Genomic DNA, 23,947 nt, shown 5'->3' on the forward strand with positions numbered 1-23,947 from the left:
TTCTGGCACTTTATAATAGGCTTTCTCAGGATTTCTTTGCAGTCTCACATATCAATCAGGGCCAGTTAAGAAGCAGACTTTAATAGAAGGGCTATTTACAATGCTTTGGATCAGATCTGGCGAAGCCAAAGAGGAACAGGGATGGGAAAATGAAGAGAACTGAGCTGTAAGAGAAGATAGAAGATACTCAGCTTGGATCCCAGCTGGAAACAAGGAAGGCTGAAACAAATTCCCTGAGCTCTCTCCCTCTTCTCCAAAGGCTGCTGTTGCCTCTCATGACCAAACTACCCAGAATCCAGAGCAAAGGCCAGTGATGCCATCCACAAAGGTTCATTTCCTTGACAGAGACAGTAGTCCCTCTGACACTCCTTCTTGCTCTCCAGTCCTTATTGTGTCTCCGTGAGTATGTAAATGCCCCTGGCAACACCTGCCACTTGTGCATTTATGACTCAGACTCTGTGCTTTTTGTTCCCAAGCAAAATCTGAGAACTAATTCTGACAAGATATTTTCACTTGAACAGCCTATTGGCATCTCATGTTTAGTATGATCAAAGTGGAATTTGTTTTATTTTCCTTTCAGTAACACAATAAAACAAATAGTAAAACAGACACACAAACAACAAAACTAACCCTTCTTTTCCTGTGTTCTTTACAGTGACATAGGCATTAACCAGTAGTCCCACGTTGCAATTTTATATCAGATTCACACATGCACAAAAGGTGACAAAGTAAATTTTCCTTCCTTGTGGAAACTACTTGTTTCAAGGTCTCTTCACCTCCACTTTCCTCCCTGTAAATGCAGCCACATTCATTGATCTTAGCTAATATTTGTACTAGTTGTCCCTGAGATGCTAACTGTGCTTTTGTCTCAGCTCTTCTTGACTTGTGTGTGGGCTGCTTTTCCACGAGTCCAGATAGATTTCTGTCCTTCTCCCTCCTCTGTCTGCCACATATGCACTCTTTCCTTCATCCATTCTCTTCGTGGAACCACATCAGAGTCTTAGTAAGATCCGAACTTGTATAACAAAGAGGCGCATGTGTCTACTTTTGTATTATAAAATAATAAATGCCTCAAGATCAGTTTATATTTAAAAATTCACAATATCATATCTATTGAAAAAAAAGGTTGGTAGTGCAAGCAGTAGGTCTGTAAAATGTATTAGTACATTTGGATTGAATTTAAATGGGCCCCTTAGATATTTGTTTGATAATATTTACATAATATGAATGAGCATATTTGAATTTATAGATTATCTTACTCATTTGTCTAGCAAATACTGTTAAAATGCTTCCACAAACATGCACCAGATTTCTGCTACTAGATGCAAAATAATTAGGAGAAACTTTCCTCAAGTAATAGTTAAAGTACTGTGGGAGATGTGAAAGCAGAGGCAGTAAATCTAAAAAATACCTGGGGCCCAGTAGAGTAGCCTAGCTTCTAAAGTCCTCACTTTCAAATACGCCAGGATCCCATATGGATGCTGGTTGTAATCCCGGCAGCCCCTCTTCCCATCCAGCTCCCTGTTTGCAGCCTGGGAAAGCAGTCAAGGATGGCCCACAGCCTCGGGACCCTGCACCTGTGTGGCAGACCTGGAAGTGGCTCCGGGCTCCTGATTTTGGATTAGCTCAGTTCCAGCCGTTTTAGCCTTTTAGGAGTGAAGCATTGGACAGATCTTCCTGTCTGTCTCTTCTCTGTATATCTGACTTTGCAATCAAAATCTTTAAAAAATCTGTAAGTGACCAAAATCTCTTTTATAGAATTGATTTAGAATTTGCTGCTAGTGATATAATCAATAACAAATGCTTAGAATACATAGAAGGATGGTATAGCTTACTCCTGTCTTAAACGTTTTAGAAATGGTACCCATGCAGCATTCAGTCATATGTGAAAGTCGAGTTCCTTTTACTGATACCACCCATGTGAATAGTAGGTGATTGCATATATCATTATACACAGGATTTAATTTCCAAGTTCATCCCATTGTGGGTAAAAAGGACACATGGTGCAATTTTAACTTTTTTGAGACTTATTTTATGGCTTAGCATGTGCTCTAACCTAGACATCATGCTCTGATGGAAAGAATGTGTGTTCTATAATGATGGGATCAAATGCTTAGTAGATATCAGTTAATTCTTTGGTTAGTAGTATGGTTTAGCTCTGCTCTTTGTTGATTTTTTGAAAAGATTCATTTACTCATTTGAAACAGTTACAAAGAGACTGAAGAAACAGAGAGAGGATCTTTCATCCACTGATTCACTCCCCACGTGACCACAACAGCTGGGGTTTGGCTAGGCCATAATCAGAAGCCAGGAGCTTCCTCTGGGTTTCCCACTTGAGTAACAGGAGCCCAAACACTTGGGCCATCTTCTGCTTTTTTCCAGGCCATTAGCAAGGAGCTGATTTGCCAGTGAAGCTTTGAAGAAGGAGCTGGCATTTGTGTGAGAGGCCAGGGTAATGGGCAGCTTTTCCCACTGTGCTAAAATAGTTCCTTTTCATTGAAGTTTTGTCCTGTTGTTATGCCAGTTGGTAAAAGTGGAATGTTGAGACCATTACTGTGGGGTAGCAGGCAGAGCCAGTGCTTGTGGTACCCACATCCTGGGAGGTTTCTGCTCTCAGGTTCTTTCATTATGCTAAATGTCTTTCTTTGGGTCTCTTCATAGCATGTCCTTAAGTCACATTTTTAAGGCTAGCCAGCTGGTGACAAATTCATACAATTTCTGATCATTTGGGCTTGAACTGTGTCTTCATTCTTTCCTACCCTAGTGTTTCTGGTGAGAAATCAGCTGTTAATCTACTTGGAAATCCTTTGAAGTTAATCTGGTGTTTCTCTGCTGCACATTTTAGGATCAGTTTTATACTTTACTTTTGAAAGTTTGCGTTGTGTTGTGTTGAACATCTTTTCTTACCATGTTCTCTGTGCTTTCTGTGCTTCGTTCCTCCAAATGAGGAAAATTTCTGCTGTTGTTTCTCTGAATAGGCCTTCTAACCCATTCTGTTTTATGATGCCTTCAGGAACTTTTAGACACATATGGTTGGTCATGTGATGGTGCCTCATGAATCTCTCACTATTTTCGGTTTCTATAACTTTTTTTTGTTGTTGTTCTCACTGAGGCGTTTCCAAAGATACTCTTCTATCTCACAAAATCTGTTGCTAAGGCATTCCATTGTATTTTTATTTGTCCTATTGAAATCCTTTTTTGATGTTTTAGTGAAGTTATTTAATATTTCTGTGCCCAGCAGGATTTCTCATCTATGAAGTATGTTGATTTCTTTTGTGTTTTTGAGTAATCTTATGATCATTCTTTCAAATTCTTTTTCAGGTATTTCATAAATCTCTTTGTCTTCACATTCTGTTACTGAAGTGTTATATTCTTTTTCAGGAGTTTTATCATTTCTCTTGTTCAATTTTCCTGCATTTCCATGTTTATTTTTTGGCATCTAAGGAGAGAGGCACCCTGTTCCAGTAGCCAGTGGCAGGCCTGACAGAGGTCGGTCAGTGCTCTGCCCTGACAAGCTAAGTCCAGTACATTAGTGGCATGAGGGGAGGGCAGAAATGTACCCTTGCTTCATGGAGTTATATTGAAAACCTACCCTCACCAACTCTCCAGACCAATCATGGGGTCTGTGGGCCTTAGCAGCATCCACTAATGCACTTTTTTTTTTTTAAATAATCTTCCTTAGTTGCTTAGGGTACAGAGGGTCAAGGGCTACAGGAAAGTGGGTAATACCATTGTTTCCACACTAATGTCATTTTTTCCCTGTATCTGGGTCAGGGGAGAAACAAAGGGAAAAGCCCTACCCAGCCTCCCACCCAATCCCAGGTCCCTGATGTGAGGCGTGCTCCGAGAGTCCTGTTCAAGCAGTTTTGATAGTGTAACAGTTCTGAATTGCTGACGATCTTGCTGTTCCAATCACAGTGAAATCTGTTTAGTATCTACTGGCTGACATAGTCTCTTCATGGTTGGGGTTCTGAGATCAGCAGTTCAGTTGGAGGGATCTACAAAGAAACTTCACCTGAGGTGATCCCAGACCTGATTCTTGTGTATGTTTGCCTTTCAGGGTTCAGCACAGTCCATCACCCCAATCATCTTATGCACATGCTCGTCATTTCAATTACTGGGTCAGTTCTGTTTCCAGCCCTGTCTTCCATATGAACCGATGGGTGTTGCAGCCCAGCCCAATCCTGTCCACTTCATACTCAGCCCTCACACAAACCAGTGGGAGCTGCAGCCTAGTTGGGGCGACTCCCCATTACCCCCACCAGGTCTGCCCCTTACCCTAGTTCCCATGTTTGCCAGTATGTACTGCAGACTTGTTCAGTCTCTCCCACATCCCATTTAGCTCTCGAACATGTCAATGGGCATTGAAGTCTAGTTCAACCCAACCAACCTACTATCCAGTCCACACACATACTGGCATGTGCCTTTCTGTCCAGCCACCCCTGCCCCTGTCCTGGTTTTTGTGCTCTCCAATGGGAGTGGTAACCTCGAGGGAGGTACCCATTATCTCCCTACTAGGCCATTCCCACTCCCGGATTATGCATTCTTCAGGTGGTTCTGGAGTTTAATTTGACAGATTAAGCTGCCAGTGACAGCATTGGCCATCTGATGCTGCAGCAAAGCCCAACCAACCCTCACCCACTCTAACTTTTGCTTGCATCCATCAGAATAGTCAATCCAATCTGGCCCTTCCCTGATCTTGCTCACATGAGGCCCACAGGTGCTGTACCCTTGCCTGGTCTGGTCTGCACGCATCCCAACTCATGCTGCCCAGTGGGAGTTGTTGTACAGCACGGGAGCCCACATTCCCCCTGCCAACTCTGCCCCTCCCTGCCCAGTTCTCACCTGTGCTGTTCAGGCACAGCAGCCACATCTGGTACAGCTCACTCCACCTTGGCATTTTGTAGTGTGCACTGGTTTGTGTTGCAACCAAATCCAGCCTGACCCACACTGTATTTTGCTGCTCGAATTCACCAGCAGGTGATGTGAATGGTTCATCCTGGTCAGCCCCCACCTATACCAAATGTATGCCACTGGGTATCTTCCTCTGGCCTGGTCTGGGTTGCTCCCTATTGTGTTGTTTGAGCTCACCTGTAGGGACTGTGTCCCAACAGAGGAGTTCCCAAGCTCCTCCATCAGAACTCCTTATGCCAGATCTTGCACATACGGGTGGTTTCATAGGTCAGCCCTCATTGCTGGCCTTCAATCCATAACCCATTCCAGTTCTTGAAGTTGGATGTTTCAGCCCAGCCAAAGCTTATCCATACCCAGACACTGTTCACACATGGCTCAGTAGTGGAAGAGACGTAACCTAGTCTGTCCTACATCTACCCTGGTTCTCACGAGCACCAGATGGTGCTGGAGTACAACCCAGCCTTGTGTGCCCAGCCCCAGTTCACACTTGTGTCAAGAGCAACTGCAACCATATCCAGACCAGAACGCAGCCCCTACTCTGGTCCCCGCACTCACCAGGGGAACCCCAACCCAGCAAAGGTATACTTTCACAGCTCCCCAACCAAATCTGTTCCCAGCCCTAGATTATGCGCATGCCAGTGGTCACTCTGTCCCAGTTGTCTTAGTCCCTCACCTGTCTCAGCCTTTGCCTTTGGTGCTGTAGTCTAGTATCCCTGGCTCATGCAGACCAGTTGGTGTAAGAGCCTAGCTTGGCAAGACCTGTGCTCCATCCTGATTTCTGTTCTTTGTGAGTTAAGGTTTGCTCAGCCCTACCCAGTTTGCCCACTTCCAGTTGCAATTCAGCCCACCCCACATCCTATTTTAGGATGCACCTTTGGGTGCTGCCTTGACCTGCCCAGACTGTTGTGGGTTCCTTTACCTCTGTAAGTGATGGCAGGTGCCATGGTCACACCTAGCTCAGCCCAGCTCATCACCCCAGTTCACAATCTAACCTGTGGGACTTGTATTTCCACAGGGTTGGGCCCACACTTCCCCCACAGAATTTACCCCCGATCTGAGTTCTCTCATGTGCTGGTTAGTGTCTTGACCCTGCCACGTGTGATCAGTCCACTGTTCCATCACCCAGTCAGATATTGGTACCTTGCCCTTCCAGACATGCCCCAATCCATAGCTTTGGTGAGAACTGGTATGTGGTAGTCAGTGATGCTCTATGCTAACAACCCATCTTAGGATAGCTAATTGGGCTGGTGAATCAGTGTGGCCCTAACAGATCCTATGGACACTCCCCTCCAAACCATCAGGTCTCAGTCCCCATGCTTCCCCAAAAGTTTCATGACCTTGTTACTGGGAATCAGCTAGAATTCATCCATCACCTACACTCACACTGTCCTTATTCATGTGTGTCCCTAGGCATCAATTACATATCCTAAAATCCCTAGAGTTTGCCGCTGGGTAGCCAGGAGGCAGAGCCTTACACCACTTGGTGCACTGATCACCCAAAGCCAAGGACTCGGTCACTTCCTTTGGCAGTGGCTTTGGCCTAAGTCCCCAGATTGGTTCCAGCCCAGCAGGGGCACCCCCCACAGCCGCCACACTGTTGGGAGCTGCTTTTGCCCCCAATCCCAAGGCCCAAACCCCCCCACTAATGCTTTTAAAATGGTATTTTTTTCTCAGGTGAGTGCCAGGTGCCTTGATTGGGGGAGGGAAAAAGAGCGATGTGTTGTGCCTTCTAGGTGAGCACTCTGCCTCCTGCTCACAATGGACATCAGACTCAGGGGCAGTAGCACTGCAGGGTCCTAGTTTCTGCTCCCCACCCAGGAAGCCTGGAGCTTCGGGGCTGCTGCTTCCTCCTACCTCCCGCTGAGTAGATGGCATCCCCACCATTCAGCTGTGGGACTTGCTTGCAGTGTTTGGTTAGTTTCTGTCCCCATTGCTTCTCTTAATTTTTCTTCTTTGTAGACTTCCTGCTACAAACTCCTCTCTAGGTGTCCCATGGGTACAGTGTTCTTCCCCTGTTCTTTTGGTGGCTTCCCACGGTCAACATCAATATATATTTTCCCTATTCAACCTTTTTTCAACTTTGAATAAATCTTTTAACAGTGTCCTATTCAGACCATAAGTTTTATGGTCTCTGGATAGAGCTAACTTTTCTTTGCTTTTCTGACTGAATACCCTTAATATTCTAATTTGAAAATACTACTCTTTTTTTATTGCAAATGGCTCAAGTCCTCTTTAAGTTGGTGGTGTATACATAGACAGAACTGAAGAGGCAATGCAGGATTTCAGGACCCGCTGAGAGTATGTGCGGAGATAATTCCCATCAGGAGGGCATCATTGTGGAAGGAAGGTACAAGGCCCATGTTGGTGAATCACCATGAAGGAAGCAACCTTGAAATTAGCAACACGTGAATTACTGTTTGGCATTGTTTATGAAGTTTTCCGATTCAGTGCTTCAGCTTTGTAAACCTATTGGTAGAGCTGTGGCATTGCATACCATAGCAGAGCTATGGCACTGTGTACAGTAGCAAAAGGATAGTGCCTTGTGTCATGGCAGAGCTGTGGTGTCCTGTATGTTAGTTATAGCACAAACTCACATTTAAATGATTTGTCCTGCTCCTGCTTATGCAAGATGTTTGTATTCCTGAGGTGTTACCTGCACCTACTTAATGTGAGACCATGGGGCCTAGAGTGTGGTTTCTCTGAGGTCTAACTCTGCTGAATATTTCAAGATTTCCTAACAAGAATGAAGACCCTGGGGATTCCATTCAAAATGTAGCGTTGTTATTTCTTGTAGAACTTTTTGGAGAAAATACATAGGAGAAACCAATTATATTTGTTCCAACAGTGACCATAGAGATATGCAGGGAAACTTACGATTATGAATGGACACAATTAGAACTGAATGTCTTCTGCAGCAGGTCTCCAATCCAGTTTTCCTAGGATTTCTTTTCTTAAAAAGTTCAAAAAGGCCTCTAACTTTTCAAAGAGTGAAGTTACCCTTGATGGCTTTAGATAGAACTGTAGACTTAACAGCAAATTCGTTGATGAACTACTCTGTTGCCATGGTGACACCCTTAGAGCATTGGAAGAATTTTACCAAAAAACACCCTCACCAAGTAATCTAGCGTGTGTGGCTTAAAAATGCAGATTTCCACAACCATTTCTCAACCTCCTACTGAAAGAGAATTTTGAAAAAATACTGACCTAGGAAATAAATTTCAGCAGTGGCCTTTCCAAAAGTAAGAAAAGTAGAAACCTTAAGTACTGGAAAATAGCTAATTTTCTTATTAATGCTCAAAAGGTTTTTTTTTTTTTTCCTGCAATGCTATGGGGATAGACTAGAAGAAAATTTGTGAAGGGGTTGCCAGGAAAGGGGCATGGGATAGCTTGCATGAATGAATGGTGGGGCTGGCAGGCTCCATAGCAGATGTGGGGAGTAGGGTCTCAGTCACCGAGTCTTCGTTCCTGTCTCTCCTAAGCCTCTCATTTTAAGATGGAGTCGTTGTTTCTCCTCTCCCTCCTGCTCCCTTCCTCTCTATTGTTGCCTTCACAGATAGTACATTGATCCCATGTGGAACTGAGTTCACTGTGGAAAACTATAGCTGCATCTTTGCATTATTCTGAGTTTTTAAATTTCATTTTATATTTTAAAGATTTATTTTTTATTATTTTTTATTGGAAAGGCGGATATACAGAGAGGAGAGACAGAGAGGAAGATCTTCCGTCCGATGATTCACTCCCCAAGTGAGCCGCAACGGGCCGATACTATGCCGACCCGAAGCCAGGAGCCTCTTCCGGGTCTCCCACGCGGGTGCAGGGTCCCAAAGCTTTGGGCCGTCCTCGACTGCTTTCCCAGGCCACAGGCAGGGAGCTGGAAGGGAAGCGGGGCTGCCGGGATTAGAACCGGCGCCCATATGGGATCCCGGGCGTGCAAGGCGAGGACTTAACCACTTGCGCCACCGCGCCGGGCCCCATTTTATATTTTAAAATGTATTTTATCTCTGCTGTCCTGTTCCTGTGGAATTTTCGGTTATTCTCACAGTTTGTGTTCTTGCATGATTCTTTTAGGAAGCTCTCCCCAGCTTGATTGGTTCACCACTCACATATGTTTCTTATGATCTTAGCACATCTTCTAGCATCTCTGGCGTTGCCATTCATCACCAATTAAACTGGACCACACTGGTTGTTAACTAATATATTTATTACAGCTATGCCTGGCATGTATAATCATACCGACAAAGAACATAGACTATGGTCTCCAGCACTCTTGCCTGTATAGCTGTTTTTAAAATATATATGTTTATTCTGGCCCAGCACGGTGGCCTAATGGCTAAAGTCCTCACCTTGAACTCAGCAGGATCCCATATGGGTGCCAGTTCTAATCCCAGCAGCCCTACTTCCCATCCAGCATGTTCAAAGCGAGGACTTTAGCTGCTAGGCCACTGTGCCAGGCCCAAACAAAGAATTTTAAAAAGTCTTGTGTTTTTTAAAGTTATTTTATCAGTTCTCAGGGGTCTTCTCTCCAGCATACCCCATGACCACTGAAATGTGTTCTTCTGCAGCAGAAACACTGGAGGCAAACTGGCGGTGGGGGATGTCCCTTTATTTGAAAGAAGTTACAAGCTTATACAGGGTAGGAAAAGGGGACAGGCAGTAGGGCAGTTCCAACAGTACTCCCATCCAGCAATGACATTGTAACTGGCTGGCAGGCATATCTGTCTCTCTGGACACTCCAGTGAAGTTATAGGTCAGGAAGCACACGGAACTATGTCTCAGGGCAAACATGTTACATGGTGAAAAACAGGATTAATGTAACATTTGACTTCCTAGAGTTGTTTACCAAGGAAATCGTGGCACAGTTGCTTAAAGAGACAGAAGAATGGGTGCAGCCCACCACTCTTGCTGCATGCCAGTAAACAGCCTTGTTGGGGTCTTGGTTAGCCGAGACTCCTGTCAGGAGCAAGGGGACACAGTGTGCTGTGTGCCTATGGCCTCCCACATGGGCTAAGCAGGCAGAGATCCAGAAGTAATCTCCCACAAGCAGTCACTGATAATTATCAGCATGTTTAATGTTAATACCATTGAGAAACATTGTTGTGTTTTTAAGGAAAAGAACTTGAGACAGTGGTTGGCATTTTGACCTGATCTCCATTTTGAAATTAGTCAACTCAAGAACAAGGGCATGGTGCATATTTACCTTCTGCAGTACTAAATATTGGAATGTGAAAAAACAACCTGACTATATGAAATACAATGCTGAATATGATTTGGTTTTCAAAATGATTGCTTTCCAAAAGAACTCTTTGTAAATGTCCCTAAAATATCAATCTCCTCTATTAACTTGACCATCTGGTTAGAATTTTTTAAATTGGATTTTTACTCCAGAGACATGAAGATCCAAAGATACAAAAATATCTTTCATGAAGGATGTATATGGGCATAGAGTTTAATCATATATTTCTAGTTTAAACAGCTCTTCACAGCAGGGGATCATATCATTGGTCCAGGATTTCATTCTAAGTAATTAAAATTGCTAATTCATATATTCAGAAGTTTTCGCATCAAACTAAAATTATAAGTTCTGCTTTCACATGGAGTTTTTGAAAGGTGTACAGCCTTTGAGATAACAATTTCATATTTCTTAATGAACATGAGAGGAAAATGTTTAAACAAAAAAAAAAAAAGAAGAGATGTTATCCTTTGACGTTGACTTGTAAACCCAGCTCCACAGTGGGCTTCCCAACACGATAGCTCTAATTGAGTACTCTGTCTTCTTGAAACAGGACTCGCTTTATGTTGTTTGGCCTGTTTCGTTTGGGATAAGAGACAGATGCTTCTGAAATGTAAAGAAGCGCATTGCAAATCTAAAAGAAGGGCATTGAAATCAGACAAATTGGAAATGGTCCTGTCGCTTCTTGGTCCAGAATACAGACTTGGACAAACATCACTGTGCTTATAGAACCAAAGCAGTAGGCTTCATTTTGTGAAGGAGAAGCTGCTTTGCCTTCCCATTCTCACATATGTGACTCAAGGTAGTGAGAGCCTGCAACATCACTCCATGTAAATACAGAAAAAGTGCACAAAAGCCACACTGGAGACAGCACCTCAATTCAGAAATATTAAAGACTTTTTATCTGGGTATAACTCACCACTGATAAAATATGCAGATGTTAAGGGTTTTCAGAAGGTATAATCTCTCTTGTAACTGTCACCCCAGTGATAATTATTTTCATTTCCTGGATGCTCTTGTGCAGCTGTACTGCTCTGTGCCACTTCCCAGCCAACGGGACCGGATTTCTGTTGTCTCTGGAGTCACAGTGTGTTTGTTGGGGGGGGGGGGGGATCTGCCACTTTACTCAACATGCTGTTGCTTGACTCCAAGTTTGTGTGTGAATGCTTGCTCCCTTTGTATTTCTATCTAGTATTCATTTGATGGATATGCCACACTAGGTTGTGAATAGATACTCATCTGATGTTGTAAATGGATTTGGGTTGTTTTCAAGTTTTTTTAAAAAAAATTTATTTTTATTATTTATTTTTATTGGAAAGGCGGATATACAGAGAGGAGAGACAGAGAGGAAGATCTTCCGCCCGATGATTCACTCCCTAAGTGAGCGCAACGGCTGATACTATGCCGGTCCGAAGCAAGGAGCCTCTTCTGGGTCTCCCATGCAGGTGCAGGGTCCCAAAGCCTTGGGCAGTCCTCAACTGCTTTCCCGGGCCACAGGCAGGGAGCTGGAAGGGAAGCGGGGCTGCAGGGATTAGAACTGGCGCCCATATGGGATCCCGGGCGTGCAAGATGAGGACCTTAACCACTTGCACCACTGCGCCGGGCCCTGTTTACAAGTTTTTAAAATTAATGTTAAAATTGCAGAGAATGCTTTCTTTCAGATTATTTTTTTTTCATTTCATTTTATTTTATTGTCTTTGCTACAAGACACAGGATGGACACAAGTTTAATTATGTAAACGAAAGTGGCAAGACATTTTTTCTTTGGTTATCCAATTTTACATTCATAATCACATTGATATATTTTCTGGGAACCCAGTGGCTTCATCAAACTGATCCTGTCAATATTTTTTTTTTAAGATTTTTTTTTATTTGAAATGCAGAGTTACAGAGACAGGAAGATACACACATACACACAGAAAGAGAGAGAGAGAACCTTCCATCTGCTGGTTAACTCCCCAAATGGCTGTGACAGCTGGAGCTAGGCAGGTCAAAAACCAGGAGCCAGGAGCTTCTTCAAGGTCTTCCACATGGATAGAAGTGGCTCAAGAACTTGAATCATCTTATGTTGATTTCCAAGGCATATTAGCAGGGAGCAGCCAACACTCCACTTGCCGTCAATGTGGGATGCTAGCACAACAGATGGAGGCTTAACTTAATATGCCATGGCACTGGCCATCAGTCACTTAATTTCATGCATTTCAGTGGTGGTGCATTTTTTTCTCAAATGTCTTACAAGTTTTCCACCTGCTTTAATTGGATTATTTGGGAAATCTTTGGTCAGATAAATATACTGTTGATGCCACGTCTTTATCTTTTTCCTAATGAATTTGAAAAACAAAGTTTTTGATTGTGGTTTAAATGGAATCTTATATGTATTCTTTTCTTGGTAATGCTTTCTGTGTGATAGCATTCTTGACTGTCTCACTATCACAAAGATTATATCTTGAGTTTTCTTCTTGAGTCTTACAGCTTTCAGTCTTCTGTGATAATTAGCATTTCTGTGTAATGTTATAAACAGCATACCAGTAATACAAAAACATCTTTGTTGGGGCTATAATGAATTTATAGAACAATCTGGGAAGAAATGACATCTTAATAATAATGCTGTGTCTTCCAGCAGGCGGGCATGCTAATTCTCCATTTATGTGTGTCCTGCTTAAGTTCTCTTAGGAATGCTTTGTGGGTTTTCATTGTGTAGGTGTTGTGCATTTTCTTAGATATTTTGGAAGATTCTTCATGCCTTCTTAACTATAACTGTAAATAGAATTTTTAAAAATTTCTACTTGTTTGATGTCAGAATATAAGAATGAAATAGTTTAATGTTGACTTTGAATGTTATAATATTGCTAAATTCTAGTAATTAAATTTTTTAGGTATCTTATGATTTTCTACACCTGAGACTATAATATAGTTTTATATCTAAGATATTTTGTAACTTTAGGCCTTTTATTTTTTTTCTCTTGCTTTATTGCATTGTATCAAAATCTTGCATAGAAGTTGTAAGTATGGATAAATTTGCCTCAACCCTGATTTTAGGGGTACCATTTAATAAAATCATTTAGTATCATACAAATGTGAGCTTTATATAAATGTCCTTTGCAAATTAAGGAGCTTCCTCCTAGCTCTTAGTTTAATGTTCCTGTTTATCATCATGGAATGCGTTTTGTCTGATCTTTTTCCTGTGTCTATTGAAATTGTTACATTCTTCTGGTTAAAACAGGAAGGGCCAGGGCAGGATGAACCCAAAGTACAGACTCCAGCCATGTCTCCCACACGGGTGGCAGGGACGCAAGTACCTGAACAGTCATCTCAGGTGCATCAGCAAGGAGTACAAGGAGCCAGGACTTGTTATCCCAAACATTATTAGTGATAGAGTATATAGTTAAACTATGTTGTCTTTAAAAGGATAGAGCTAGTCATATAGGGAGTCTTTTTTAGGGCTTATCTGGGGTAGTTTCAGGGTATGGTTCATTCCCTTACCCTTTGGACTTTCTGGTGCTTCAATCAAATTATCAAGTTGTTATCAAGGTCTCTCTTCTCTTCCAGTGATGTATGACCTCTGACACCTTGATTTCTGTCAGAGCTTCATATCAGTTGTCCTGTTCTTGGCTTCCTGAAGACATTCCTTGCAGATGTACAGTCCCGTCCTTGGCCCCAAGGTCTTGTGCATAGCTCTGCATAGACTAGGGGCCTCTGATTTGCTCTGTCTTGTCTGCTGCTTTGTCCTTTAATTCCATCTGCTTCACCCATTCTGAGTTGCAGTCTAGGCACAACTCCTCAGCATGGCCTAACTGCATTATTTATGTTTCCCTTTGCATGCTACCATTTGGAAATTGTGTTTAGACTGATATTAAAGGATTCATCCAAGATACTATCCATTACTTAGAGATCGCATTTCTGAGCTGCCCTTTGTCCAAAATCTATAAACAGCTGCTGCATGAATTTTATAGTTTTATGCTTGTTACTGTGAAAGGGTATTCTGTCATGGGCAGAAGTAGAAGTTTGTAAAATGTATTGTTGAGGGCCCAACACAGTGGCTCAGTTGGTTGGTCCTCTGCTTGCACACTCCAGGATCCCATGTAGGTGCCAGTTCATGCCCCACCCGCTCCACTACTCATCCAGATCTCTGCTTGTGGTGTGGGAAGGCAATGGAGAATGGCCCAGGGCTCTGGAACCCTGCACCCATGTGGGGAATCCAGAGGAGGCCCCTGGCTTCTGGCTTCAGATAGGCTCAGCTGAGGCTGAGCTTAATGTGTCCTCCTCTCTAGGAGCATATTTTGCCCTCGATATTTGGTGCATTTCATCTTTCCTGATTTGTGGAGATTTAGCAACTCACTCCTTCATGCATTTCCTTCCAATACAAGGATTATATTGATGCCATGTTTGTGACTCTTTTTTGCTGACAAGGCTGCCATGGTTTTTGCAGTGGCTCCCAGGACCATACCTCAGGAAGTGTCTCTCCTCTCAACATCTTTATAGTATTTGCCTTAGTTTAAAAAAAAAAAAAAAACAGATTGTTTTAAGCCTTGGAATTCTAATAAATAGCTGGAAAAATTGTAATTTCCAATCTCTGACATTTCTTAGAAAACCTTGTTTTCAAGGAAAAAGTTTTTGATGGCTACATTAGTTGAATGTGTAGGTTTTGAATACTGTCTGAGCTGTTAGACGTGATTAATAAAATTTTAACCTGGTGCTGGTGCAGTGCCCCACCCACGGGGTCTTCAACGGAGACCTGGGGAGAGAACCGACGATTGGAGGGGACAGGAGACACGAAGAATGGGAGCAAGACAGGAGGTCTGATCAAGCTCCAAAAACTTTATTTTCTCAGGCAGTATTTAAGCAGCAGGTAAAGGCTGGGGGGGAAGTTTTACAGCAGGATGTGGGCCGGATAGGGCAGAGGTCACCATGACAACCATTATCTTGGGTGAACAATTACAGGTGAAAGATTACGAAGAAACTAGGTGAAGGATAACTGGATCTTGCATTCCAAGACCATTACAAAGTGAGGAATTAACAAAATGGAGTCACTCCTGCTGTTCGGCAGTTCTCTGGTCCCCGGCAGTGCAGTGGCTCAATAGACTAATTCCCCAACTATTAAGTGCTGGCATCCCATGTGGACAGTAGTTCATGTCTGGACTACTCCACTTCCAAAGCAGCTCCTTGCTAATTTCCTGAGAAATCAGCAGAGGATGGCTCAATTCATTTGGCCACTGCACCCATTTGGGAGACCTAAAAGAAACTCTTGGCTCCTGGCTTTGAATCTTTTCAGCTGTGGCTGTTGCAGCCATTTGGGAATGAACCAATGGATGGAAGATCTCTTTCTCTCTCTCCCTCTCTCTCTCTTTCTCTCTCTACTTTCTATAAAATCTGCCTTTCAAGTACAAGTAATTATTTAAAAATAAAATAACATTTTTACCTGAACTTCAGAGATCTGTTTTCAAGTGTTTGATGCAGAGACTATGAAAGCTAAATACTTGGATTTATTAAATACTAGTAATCTAAAACTCACTTTCACAGGTTCATTTTGATGGCTGGGACCATAAATACGACTACTGGATAGATGCTGACAGTCCTGACATCCATCCTGTCGGGTGGTGTGACGTGACTGGGCACCCACTGGAAGTGCCGTGCAGTGAGTATTTTACTCTGATTTTGATTTTTAGAGGCTCAATCTGAATTTCAGCCTAAGGTTGCTCACTCATGTTATTATAAGCATTTCAAAGCTAAATATCAGTAGGTGAACTAATTAATCATCACTACAGCCACACCGAAAGCCAGTTATTCACAATTAAGCATCAAAGGGCATGCTTTATATAAATAAATGTAATAATCACTGTAAATTATTTTGATGGTGTTTTCTAAAGCAATCTTCATTTTCTACATTTTAGTTTGAAAAATTGAGCCAGCATTCTAAATCCGTCTAATTTTCGTCATTGCTTTAGCTAAAATCATCTTTTTTTTTCAGCTAGATTTTGCTTTATACACTAAAGTACAAAATATTTTAAGACAAAAAACATTTAAAATATTTTAAATTTCGGTCATTAAAAAATTTATTTGCATAAAAACCCTATCTGACTGGTATCTTCATTGTAGCTGCCTTTCTGGCTACTTAATAAGCACTCCGAATTCTAATATGCCTTGAACCAAAATATCTTATTCTTTTGTCTGAAGGAGCCCTCTGATCTGATTAGGCTGACATGACTAATAACTAGTTCCAGACATAAGTGCAAGTATTCATTCTTATGTTTGTTTTGTTCGCTCTGTGCTTCTTTTTCTCTACCTCTGACTTACAGAGTTGAAACCAGAATGTTATTCGGTCAGTGAGGGTGTTGTACATTGAGCCAGTCTGATAATGCTGGGTCAAGCTTATGTCTAAAAAGACTAACTACAACTGGCGAGAATTCCTTAACGTGCTGTGAAAGTGAGAATCTGACTCACTATCAGACAGAGTACTTTTACATTGTGCCTCTTCCTCCAACAAAATCAGTTGAATGCAGGTCCATATAGAACTTTGAGGTGTTTCTTGGCACTTTCAGTTTCTAAAATACAGATTATACAAAGCAAGGAAGACTGTATTTGGCACTATGTGTGTGTGTGTGTTTGGTGGGGGGTGTGCGCGGATTCCAGATAGCAAAAGCTACCAGCATTTTTGCTCTGTACTTTCCTCTGAGCCCACTTTAATTCTACCTGATTCCACACTCTAGACATGACAGAGGTTTTTACCTTTCCCTTGAAGTTAACCACCTGTTCTGGCTCACTCCCAAATATGCAGCACTCATCCAGTTAGCTTTCATACCTAGGAATGATGGTATTTAGAGCAGGGCTGGCTCTCACTCCTCTCCCACTCCTTTGTCAGTTTGCCCACCTCATTTATTTACACAACCTTTCATAAATGTCCCAAAGTACAGGGTAGTCCCTACCTGCTTTCTAAGTTTGTTCTCCCTGTGGAGTCATTCAAGACCTACTCCCTATTTGTCCCTTCTGCAATCCACACATCCCATCTGTCACCTCCTCCTGCTGTGTCTTCCTTTGACCAAGGTGTAGCTTGGGATCCCATTCTCCTTCTCAGTGGCACTCTGTTATTTTGAGCTTTCTCATCAGAGTTACAAATGAATATGATCTTCAGTATGCCAGTGGGTGTTACTGGTCTTCTCTGTGTCCCTAGGTTAGATCTACCAGTGCAAATTAGAGAGGAGCCAATAACCTACAATAGCCTAGTGGCTAAAAATCTGAAAGCTGGCATCAGTCCGTATGCATGGATTTGATCCTCAAATTTACTGTTTTCTTGGTTTTGTACCTTTATGCTTCAGTGTTCTCTTCTACAAAATAGAGATAATATCTGTATCTGTCTTACAAATGTATGATGATGAAATAAGGTCACTGTATATGTAGCACTCAAAAAGGCACCTGGCCCACAATAATATGCTCAGTTGCTTTCAGCTGCAATCTGATGTGATATCCTGGAGATTTCCATTTTTATGTTAAACTGTGAATTGTTAATCATTCCAAATTTGAAATTGAGCTAAAATTAATGTATTTGGAATTTTCCAAATTCTTTAATTCAGAATTTTCTTAAGCAGTATGACTTCAACATGTCTCACAATGCTACAAGATTCTAACTTTGTGTGCCATATTTAAATAAATAGAAACTCTAGAGTTTGTGTCAGTGGGACAGCTTCTAATTGGCTTACTTCTGTTACTTATTGCTTTCCATTATTTTGTGTTTGCTTTTTATTTTAAATTTGGTTGTTGAGACTAATCATCATTAATATGGCTTATCATAGATTGCTTGATTAACCTATACTTATGATTATATACACTTTTATCAATATTTATTTCTTACTAGTTTTTAATTACCTAGACTTTCAGCATCCATGTGTTATGGCTTGCTTTGTGTTGACCATGCCCCTAACATTAAAGCAAATACATGTGTATGTGTTTACACATGTATGGACATATATGTGCATCCATATCATATCACTCCTGTCTTGTAATTGTATGTTCCACTGCATACTTTTTGCTACTGGAGAGTAGAAACAAATCTCTTTTTCTAGGTATTCAGGCAAAATGAGGTTAGAGGGTTTGACACTGATCACTGCCATAGTAATCCTGTAATCATGAGTGTCTTTTCCCATTTCTTTTTAAATAGTCTGAGTACAACCCCAAACTACTGTCACCAATTTTAAAACTTGTCATGGCACCAAACATCTCTAGGCTCTAGATTTCTTAGCATGTACACAAGATTCCTCATAATTTGTACTTTATGTCCATGCCTCAATCTTCCAATGTTTTTCTCTGCAATTCTTTCATGTGCACCAAACAGATATACTCCTAAAATTTTGAAGACAGTGTCATAGCTTCCTTTTTTGGCAATTGTACCCCTCAGTTGGTGTCAAAATATTTTGGGGTAAGGAACTGGCAAGGCACACTTCCTCTACAACAGAATGGCTTAGCATCTTGACTCTTTTGAACATATATTCTAAGAATAATACCTGTACAACCATTTATGAGTACTGTTTTCAGTCAAAGCATAGATCATGTAATTCATATAATTCAAGCTAAGCTTCTCTTACTGTGTTGTTGCATATACTGTGATCACATATCAGAATAATTATAGCTTTGCAATTAATCCATGAAGCAAGCATTTGTCATAAATTAACAGAGTTATTTATACATTAATTTTCAGATATTTTCACTTTCATATCTTTTTGCATTCTGTTTTGTTGTCATTGTCATTTATGCATTTGTATAGCTTAACAGGTAACTTTGGAATTTTCTTATAGTAAGCTGACTTACTGATCAAACACTGTAAACAATGCTTAAAGTTTGGAGACCAAGAATGTTACAGATTATCCAGTCTAGTCCATCATTTTTTAGTACTAGAACTAACTTGAAATTTATGTTTTATTAATTTACATCAGTGAACTTTTACAAAAACTATAAGTTCCCTACTAGTGATGTTGAATGACAGTAAGAAAAATCAAATAATACATGAGATAAGCAATTTTTTGTTACTCACATATGATTTATGATGTATAATTTCGCTTCTCGTGTATTTGTAACTAGTATTATAATAATTATCTTAAAACTAAGGGAGGGAATGCATGATGCACACATTTATCTATAATTCGTTATAGATGTCCAAGTTATATTTCATTCCAGTGAACTTTCACGTTATGTCTGAATATCCTACACTTTACAAATGTATGAAATAGAATATAATCAGACAGCAGCTTATTGACGAGTAAAAGCTAAATCTAGGAGATGGATGTGAATATGAGGAGATTATAGAACTTTTCCTTACATGGTAACAGGAGTGCTGATAGGTTCCCTCTGGCCTGGTTGGGCTCACATATCACTTCCAGTCCAGGCAGGGGCTTCTGGGTATTGTAGTCCCTCAGTCTGATTGCATCAGCTCATCTCCTCTCCCATCTGCCTTCCTCCTGTGGGCTTCCTCTCCCCTACCAGCCGGAGCCTTATGTGAGAACATGATTTGTCAGTTTTACTGGAAAGTCGTTCATGGTAGCCTCCTCCTCAGTGAAATCAAAACTGAACATGAAACATTTGTCACTGCTGAACTGTCAAGTTCTTACCATCATGCTGTGGGTTTCCTGAATGTTCTTTTTTTTTTTTTTTAAGATTTATTTTGAACGGAAAGCAGGTTTACAGAAAGATGAGGAAGAAGGAGATCTTTCATCTGCTGGTTCATTCTTTAAATGGCTGTAACGGTCAGAGCTGAGCTAACTTGAAGCCAGGAGCTCTTCCTGGTCTCCTGTATGAATGCAGGGTCCCAAGGCATTGGACTATCCTCCATTGCTTTCCCAAGCCATAAGTAGAGAACTGGATGGAAAGTAGAACAGCCAGGACAAGAATTGGCATCCATATGGGATACCAAGACCTGGTGGTGGAGGATTAATCAGTTGAGCCATTGTACCAACATTCCTCCCCTCCTGCCCCACCACCACCACCAAATGTTCTTAAAAAAGCAATCAGAACATCAAAACCTAGAAACTATGCCACCTTGGTCATCCTACTGGATTGGCTTTGGGCAGTCTTTTTAGTTCTGTCATCTAGGAAGTGTAATCCCAGTTACGTTTGATTTAAAGCTTCTTTCTGTAGAAGTCATTGTTGAGTATTTACTGACAGACTGCTGACCCCATTGAACAGTGGGTGTCTATTTCTTGTGTTGGAAATTGCAGTTTGGGAAATGAGACTTGGAAAGCCAAGTATTTAAACTCGCATTCTGCTCTAACTCTGCTGGTGGGTACTTCCCTTTGCATCTGCAGGATTTCTTTGCAAGCTCATGAGGTTCAACACAAGAGTGGCTCCTGTCCTGTTTGGAGCCCGGTGGCTTTCATTGCAGAGCAGGGCTGGGCACATTTATTTTCCAGGCTATTATTTTTTTCTTACTGATCCAGAAAATTAGCAGTTGACTTTATTTCACAAGACAACACAGATAAAATGTTTTTTGTTCCTAGACATTTCTTATAAATAGTACAGAAATGAGGCATTGCTAAGTGAATATTCAAAAGCATTTAGGATGGTTCATTATGCTTAGAATTATTTACACATAAGCTGTGAAGACCCCATAAACCAAATTAAACTGATAGCTAATTCTTTAAAAGTTTTTTTTAAGAAATCTGAATATGCTATGAGTATATCCCCAGTGAAATAAAATTATTCTGGTTTCGTATTGTCCATCAAGTGCACATAGTTCACTTTCACCCCTTAACCTGTGTTCTACCTTTTCTTTGTTTCTATGAGACAAGCAGACTTTGTTCTGACCTCCCCTTCCCTCTCTTTCTAGTCTACACTGCTGTATAGTGTCTGTATTTCCAATGTTGATCCTGCCAGAGTCTGGGCAGATAAGATGCAGCCCTTTCCACTAAGTTGCCGATTCTCTGTCTAGTCACCTGGAGCGGGATGGTCTTTCCCCTCAGTATTTTATCCTCCTCTGTTGTGGTGGTTCACTCTTCTTCCCAGCACTCACCAGCCCTCAGGGATCTCCCTGTTCGTGCTCACTGTCCGCTTGATGCATGGCACCTGCTAGCCTCTGTCTGCTCTTCCAGCAGGTCACTCTCTGCTATTGTCTTACTCACTCAGCATTGTCCACAGTGGCCTTCTTGTCAGGTATTTACTGTCCCCTCAGCCAGGCATACACTTGTGCCACTGGTGCTCCCCATGCCCTTAGAGCCTGGTTGAGACACCGCCTCCCAGAGATGTGTTCTCTGACCATGTTCCTGACACATAGCTCCTTTCCACTCTTATTTTTCTTCATAACAGCTCTCTAAAGCCAACACGAACGTTGAAACCTTTTTGCTATGTTCTCACTCCTTCCTTGGTGTTAGTTCTCCATCACCCCGTCCCTCGTTCTTTTGGATAACAATGAATGCAGACTCAGAATTCAAGCGAAAGCAAATGAGTGAATGAATGACCCTGTTAGACCAAGAGCCCCTCTTGAGCAGTGTGTTCCTGAGACATCTTGCAGGTTGTGAATGTGTACTCGCCTGTGCTCACTGGAGGGTCCAGAAGCACATGTGTCCATCTCCTAGTTCTATGCTCTCTAGAGAGGAAGCTACCTCTTCCTATGGACCCTGATATCTCAGCTACGTCCTTCATCCTCCGTATGCATGCTGGGTCCTTAGGGAATGTCCAACTTGTTTTCCGGACTTTCTGCATTTAACAAATAGAATTCTTCTACTTGTATTCCACCTTCCTTGTGTCTATGACTCTTTTCTTAAATTCCCTTTTAGAATTCAGAATTAGAATAAAATACTTGACTACATAGAAATGTGTGTTAATGTGTTAAGCTAGGAATAAAAAAGCAAACTAAGATAAAAGCCTCTCTATTCCCAGTACCTCTAATATGATAGATACAGGTTGAGACAAAATGAGCGTATTTTAATTAACTACAGATTTAGATGCACCACTTGGTAACTAATAGACTTCTCTCACCAGGGCACATATTAAACATTTGTTCTGAAATGACAAAGAATTGACATGCAGTGACAAGAGCTGGTGGTGTGCATGTGTTGTAGCCTTGTGGCTGCTGAGTCCTCTAGGGAAAGCCATGTGCCCCAGCCTGGGCAGGGAACCATCATCTCAGGTTAGTTGGCTTCTCGATCTGACATGCACACCTTGCCTTTCAAAGTTGAGAACAATGCTTTCTCAACTTGTGTGTTAAAATAAGCTGCCACAGAAGAGCTGATTGGAATGACTGTCTCTGGAAAGGAGAGACAATGCTGAGCAAGTCTGTCTCCTTAGCAGTAGCCTAAGATGCCTAGGTGTGCAATAGAAAAGAATGGTGAGAACTTGCCAGAGCTCATTCATAGGCAAGGTAAAACCAAAGAATGGGCACAGTTGGTTAGAGAAAGATGACTCTTTGACCCTGATCAGCATATATTTCTTCACTTATCCGAAGCCTGTGGCCTGCAATGTTATGATGTGTGTCTCTCTCCCTACTTCCCTCTATCCCAGTTGAGGGTCCATCCTGGGAGCAGGCCAGCAGCAGTGTCATTTCTGAGCTTCCAGAAAGAGATGCTGTGTTCTGTTGTACAGCGCCAGAAGTACTGCTGTGGGTAAGAGAGGAAGAGGGTGGCAGAAGTCCAACCCAGATGGCATCATAGTGAATTCTGCTATGCTCAGAGTTTCCACAGCCCCTGCCACTCACAGTCAGCAGCAACTCACAGCTGAGGAAGGAACTCTGTCTAGGGGGAAGGCCTGAGCCTTACCTTTCCTGGAAGAGAACCCATGCTGGGCCTGTGGGGATGGCAGGGGATTTATGCTTCAAGATGGCACTCCAGGATGGTGTCTACAGTGCCCAGGCTTCTCCTTGTGTAGCTTTTGTATCTTGATATCTACCTTGGACTCACCTAGCAACCCTGACAGAACCACTGTGTCTCCTGACTGAGGTATATAGCATTGTCTGGGTCCACTCTGTGTCCTCTATAGGCTGGACTCATGAACTTGGCCTATACGGCATCAGCACCCTCTGCTGTCTGCAAGTAGTGTGTAGGATTTTTTTTCTTGCCTAGAGATGTACCACTGCCCCTTGGTGTACCACAGGAAGCAAACAGTGGCTCACTTTGGGCCTCCTTTCCTTCAGTATTGGTAGATACTTTTCCAAGTGCTAGCCTGAAGGAGGGGAAATGAGAAAGGGGTAAATGCGTGACAAGGGTTCTAGGTGTCCACACTTGTATTTTCCTTTCACCTCTTATTTGCTATATCTTTTTTTTTTTTCAGTTTATTTAACACTTTTTGTATGTTGCCCTCTGTGTCCAGCACAATCTGTCTACCTTATCACAGATGTCTCCTTTTCACTCTATATAGAGTTCACTTCCAATCTCTCATCTTGGAGAGGCCTTCCATGGCCATATTGTCTAAAGCGTAACTTCACTATCCTTCCCATTATACCACTTGAGTTTCTCCGTAGTGCATATCACAATAGGTGACTATTTTAATTGTAATTGGTCCCATGATTATGTAGGAAGGCTTCATCAGTAGAAGAATGAGAGCCGTTAGGTTTATGTGCAATTGAAACAGAGTGAGATAGAGAAGCTTTTAATTTAGCCAAAGGGTTTTTTATAAGGGAAGAGAGTGTCTGACGGTCTGCTCCCTATTGGGAGATGGCCTAGGACCGCTTCCACATGCTGAGGTGACTACATGAGGGAAATGGCCGCCCAGGTTATACAACACTGGACTTTCTTACAGTTAGTAAGAGAGGTCAGAGGCTCCTTGGTTTGTGCGTGGTGTGACCGTAGTGCTGGGTGCCCATCAAGGCAGGTGCTGACCCTCTGTACAG

The 23,947-nt window shown here is 42.0% G+C and overlaps 1 protein-coding gene across 1 annotated transcript in view; it reads left to right on the forward strand.

Annotated features, from left to right (window-relative positions):
- Nucleotides 1–23,947, forward strand: part of L3MBTL4 (L3MBTL histone methyl-lysine binding protein 4) — a 347,858-nt gene that overhangs the window by 161,807 nt on the left and 162,104 nt on the right. Inside the window, exon 11 of the mRNA XM_040970594.1 lies at nucleotides 15,664–15,778. Coding sequence (XP_040826528.1) covers nucleotides 15,664–15,778 — 115 coding nt within the window. The remainder of the gene's footprint in view (nucleotides 1–15,663; nucleotides 15,779–23,947) is intronic.

The sequence above is a fragment of the Ochotona curzoniae genome, unplaced genomic scaffold (assembly GCF_017591425.1).
Source record: "Ochotona curzoniae isolate NIBS_2020 unplaced genomic scaffold, NIBS_Ocur_1.0 scaffold_4812, whole genome shotgun sequence".
Lineage (NCBI taxonomy): Eukaryota > Metazoa > Chordata > Mammalia > Lagomorpha > Ochotonidae > Ochotona > Ochotona curzoniae.